Raw genomic sequence first — 4361 nt, forward strand, 5'->3', positions numbered from 1 at the left:
GCTCTAGCACAAGGAAAAGAGCGCTGGTTCTCACAGGTCAGTGTTTTCCTTTGGCTGAGTTTTAGCCAATACGAACAAAACTAGATAGTTGTAAACGACTGAATGTCACTTTTGCTTTTTCCCTGTCCCGCACACTTGGTTTGTCTTGGGCACTCTGCGCAAAGTTGCTACACGCCTATCACCCTCGCCTACCTCCTGTTTCTTGCTTCGTGACAGTAACGATAGCATGAATATTCCGACCAGATACTCATTCCGACACCCCATTCCGACAACGATTCTATTGAATACTACTAAGTAGGAAGGGTACAGTGAAAACGTAAGGGCCCAGATGTACACCTAGAATGAAGACCTAATGCGTCCGTAGGGTAAGTCTTTCGTAGGTATGATGAGGATAGCATGAACTAAGGTGCAACGCCACTTACTCACGTGTAAACATAACTACAACGAGCAGCGGCCTCGTTATGACGGATATCGCATTATGACGGATATCGCATTCCTATATTTAGCAAACCTGATTACGAGTAACTGCCTAAATGTCGGAATATGTCGAACTATTTGGTGAACGATCACTGCATTTGTATGTGATCGTTCACCAAATAGTTCGACATATTCCGAATTTGTATGTGAGACCACGATATTTCAGATTCCATTCCGACAACGTTCGTCGGAAACCGACAGAATTGAGCTATCCCTACCCCTAAATGACTTTGATTGGTCAAAATGGTGTAGGATAAGATACTACTACAGTATGATAGGTAGAAATAGATAATTGAGGCGATTCATTGGCCAAAATTAGTGCATACAAATACTAGGTGAGGTCGGAATATTGATCATATTCATCGTTAGCGCCTATTTGAGGTACCATATACGACCATCGCATGCCACCGCTGCTTCGCTGCTATCAGCTTACGGTCGCATCCTTGGCTGACGAGCTGGTAGCAGTGAAGCAGCAACCTCTACGGCACGAACCGCACGGGTAGATAGATAGCATTGGAGGCATTGGCCTCCTGTGTAGATGTGTCGTGCAACACGATTGGTTTCGACAAGCGTCGAGTCTCATTGATGGCACGAACTATCGGTGAGTGCGTCTGATGAGGAAACATCGGCGATTTGTGCAAAATACATTAATATGATTTGCAATAATATTATTACTTGTAATGTGTAGGGAAATTAAATTGCACGGTTAATTGCATCCAGGGTTGGTTTCGCTCAGGGTTGAAAACGACCACCCTGAACGACGTCAACCCTGGATGCAACCGGAATACGGATAAATCAACCAATCAAAATTACGTCGTTCAGGGTTATTCCCCGATCAGGGCCTTAGCTTTTTTTTTATTTCTCAACAACTATGACGAATTGGATGTACTACCAGACGTGAAAGACGATTGAACACTCTACATCTTATGCTCAAGCTTTATAGAATTTGATGTATGTTTCACCAAGGTATTGCTCGTCAAAGTCAAAATTGTGAAATTTGAGGACATTAGAAGAGGTGACTTGATTGACCAATGATTCGAGTTGTGGTTTTTGATTGGTCGATCGATTCTCTGCCGATTTGGTGCTGCTCATTCGATTGAGCACACCACTCCAATTTCGAATCGACTTGACAGTTAAGTTAATGTGGTTTGAGTGTTGTTGCGTTCGTCAAGGGTTGTCAATTCGATGCTTCCTGCCTTTAAGCGACGGGTTTGGCAATCCAAAGAATTGGCTGGTCCAAATGGAAGACAGAGAAAGGAGCTACCACCGACCAAATGAGATGCAACGAGGACGAGGCGGCTCTTTTGGGTCTGGCGGCGCCAAAGCATCCGCAGGCGGCGATTGTATCATCGTGCATCGAGCGCAACAACGATGAAACGCTCCAACTTTCTTGTCAGTTTCATAATCGGTTCAACTCACAGACCCCACTGTTCGTTCAATTCACTAGAGAGGATTAGCAACTCATCTTTACATTTCCCTCATCCTCACATATTCGACAAATTCGGCGACAAGGATAATGATAATGACAAAATATTATTCGTTTCGCAACTCTTTTGCCATCGTTGTCATAACAATAATCCGGATAAGCGAGAAATACGGATACCTTCGTTGGATGCTGGTGTGCCATACGAAGTATCGGTACCGCGACCATGTCAATCACACAGCGTAACCTCATGCAGTTTGTCCCCTTCGCCAAGACTCCGCACCAACGAGCAACCTTACTTGCACTAATGGCTGCGTATGTCGTGGAACGACCTCTCATCCCCGACATACGTTTCTCGCTCGAGACGACAACTGACGCCGCTGCTATCCTGGACTATCGTTTCGACATCGCTGGTATCAGCAGTTAGGCTTTGTTCATGGTTTGCCTGCAGTGATCACCACGCAGAACCGCGTCCGAGTGCACCGGGACGAGGCCATGTGTGTGTTGTTGGGTCGGTTGGCGTTCCCCGTTCGGTTCCAAACTATGACTAAAACCTTTGGACGATTGCGTTCCGCCTTGTGTGACATTTTCATGCACGTCATCAACGAGCTGTACGCGCAGTGGGGGTCTTTGCTGTATTTCAACCAAAAACTCGTTGCCAAGAACATTGATCGGTACTGCAGTGCTGTCGCCTCCAAGGGGGTGCCTCTTTCAAACGTGTTTGGCTTCATCGACGGCACCAAAGTCTAAACATGCCGCATCACAGCGACGGGAGATGGCGTTAACCTACAAAAACAAATTTACAGTGGGCACAAGCGCATCCACTGCCTCAACGATCAGGGAGTCACTGCACCTGACGGTATCTATGAGCACTTTTTTGGCCCGGTCGAAGGTCGGCGCCACGATGCGACCATGCTGCGTGAGAGCGGATTGATCAAGTACCTGGGGGGGTGCCGAAACGTGTTTTGGGGGAAAGCGATGTATGGCGATCCAGCGTATGGAATTGTGCCTTACTTGATTTCGGGATTCAAGGGGATTGACCTCAGCAACGAAAAAATGCAGTTCAACAAGTGGATGAGCCTCGTTCGACAATCAGTGGAATGGAACTTCAAGCTAGTAAAGACGCTCTGGGCATACATTTCGTTTAAAATGTTATCGAAAATCCGACTCTCCCCTGTGGCTAAGGTAGTTGCTATTGCAATGGTGCTAACCAATTGTCATTGCTGCTATTTCCGTGGAAACCAAATTAGCGAATTTTTCAACTTGGCGCCTCCAACCTTACGCCAATACCTCGACACGTTACAGTAATTGAAATCTAATATAATTTCTATCCTTGTTAATTATTAGTAGACTTTTTGACTATCAATTTCATCAGAGCAATCCTTGATGGCTGCTGCTGACGAAATTGTTCAGCCATTGATTCCTGCTGCTGGCGAAGTTGTTCTGCCAAAAGCTGGCGGTCCAAACGCCGTTCATTCACTTCAGTTTCAAACTTTGTACGTTGAAACTCAAGGTCGGCTTGGGCTTGCTCATGCATGAGTGTAAAAACAGTCTTGAATTTACCTCCACCTGTGGCAGTGTCGTCGCCGTCTTTGTCCCGTTTACGTTTTCCCAAGGATTCGAGAGCTTCGGCACGAATTTGGCTCCCCATCGCTTCCATTTGTTCCGCCGCGTGTCGATTTGCTTCGGCGCGCCGCGCTTTGGCGCCCTTAACGTCATCGTACGCCGCCATCAGGTCATCTAGGAGGACCACCTTCTCACCAACGTCCTCTGCAACACCGGACGCTTGTTGGGACTGGTTGTTGGCCTTTCGATGGGCATCGAGAAGGAGGATGAAACAGTTACATGCTTTCTTGGCATCGATGTCCGTGAGTCTGAATTCATCGGCCGTGTTCAATCCCGACGCTACTTCAGTCCAACGCTCCATGACTTGGCCACGTCGTGCTTGGAACGGCATTTTCAGCGTGACTTGCCGAAGTACTGATTTCCCTCGCTCTTTGAAACGGGTCAAATTGAATAATTTTTGTAAACTTATAAATATCGAAACTGGAGGTGAATTCGAAAATTCAAAGCTCACATGCATGTTGGAGCAAGTTTTGGGTTAGCATTTCAAAACATGAAGTTGCGCATGACCTTGGCCGAAAAGCACGAGCTTTATGCTCATCACATGCAACATCCAGTTGCTACGTACACTGAGCTGGCGGCCTGGGCTGCTCAAAAGTTTGCCCTTGTACCCACACCATCAAAGGCAACAATTGGACGTGCTATTAAACAACACTCTACACTAAGCTACCGTTCCGATGCCAAGGACCGTAAAAACGACCGCGTCGTTTTTACGGTCACTGTTGTGAACTGCTGGAACCGTACTGGCATTCTCGACACTGACCTGTCGTCGTTTAGCGAGCACGTGTCAGCCATGCAATTGAATAGCCAGGATGCTCCATAAACTAATATTGTTTTC

General features: G+C 46.7%; 2 protein-coding genes across 2 annotated transcripts; one reads left to right on the top strand and one right to left on the bottom strand.

The window, feature by feature from the left end:
* Positions 1–2491: 2491 nt before the first annotated feature.
* On the top strand, positions 2492–3208 carry H257_04665 (hypothetical protein; the record flags this gene model as incomplete). Its single annotated transcript, XM_009829259.1, has 2 exons — positions 2492–2644; positions 2717–3208. 2 exons carry the CDS (start codon positions 2492–2494, stop codon positions 3206–3208), a joined length of 645 nt encoding a protein of 214 aa, XP_009827561.1.
* A 28-nt stretch (positions 3209–3236) lies between these two features.
* On the bottom strand, positions 3237–3857 carry H257_04666 (hypothetical protein; the record flags this gene model as incomplete). The annotated part of the gene is made up of 1 exon (XM_009829260.1): positions 3237–3857. The coding sequence occupies one exon, from the start codon at positions 3855–3857 to the stop codon at positions 3237–3239; it is 621 nt and encodes a 206-aa protein (XP_009827562.1).
* Positions 3858–4361: the final 504 nt, after the last annotated feature.

The sequence above is a fragment of the Aphanomyces astaci genome (genome assembly GCF_000520075.1).
Source record: "Aphanomyces astaci strain APO3 unplaced genomic scaffold supercont1.8, whole genome shotgun sequence".
In the NCBI taxonomy this organism is placed as follows: domain Eukaryota; phylum Oomycota; class Saprolegniomycetes; order Saprolegniales; family Verrucalvaceae; genus Aphanomyces; species Aphanomyces astaci.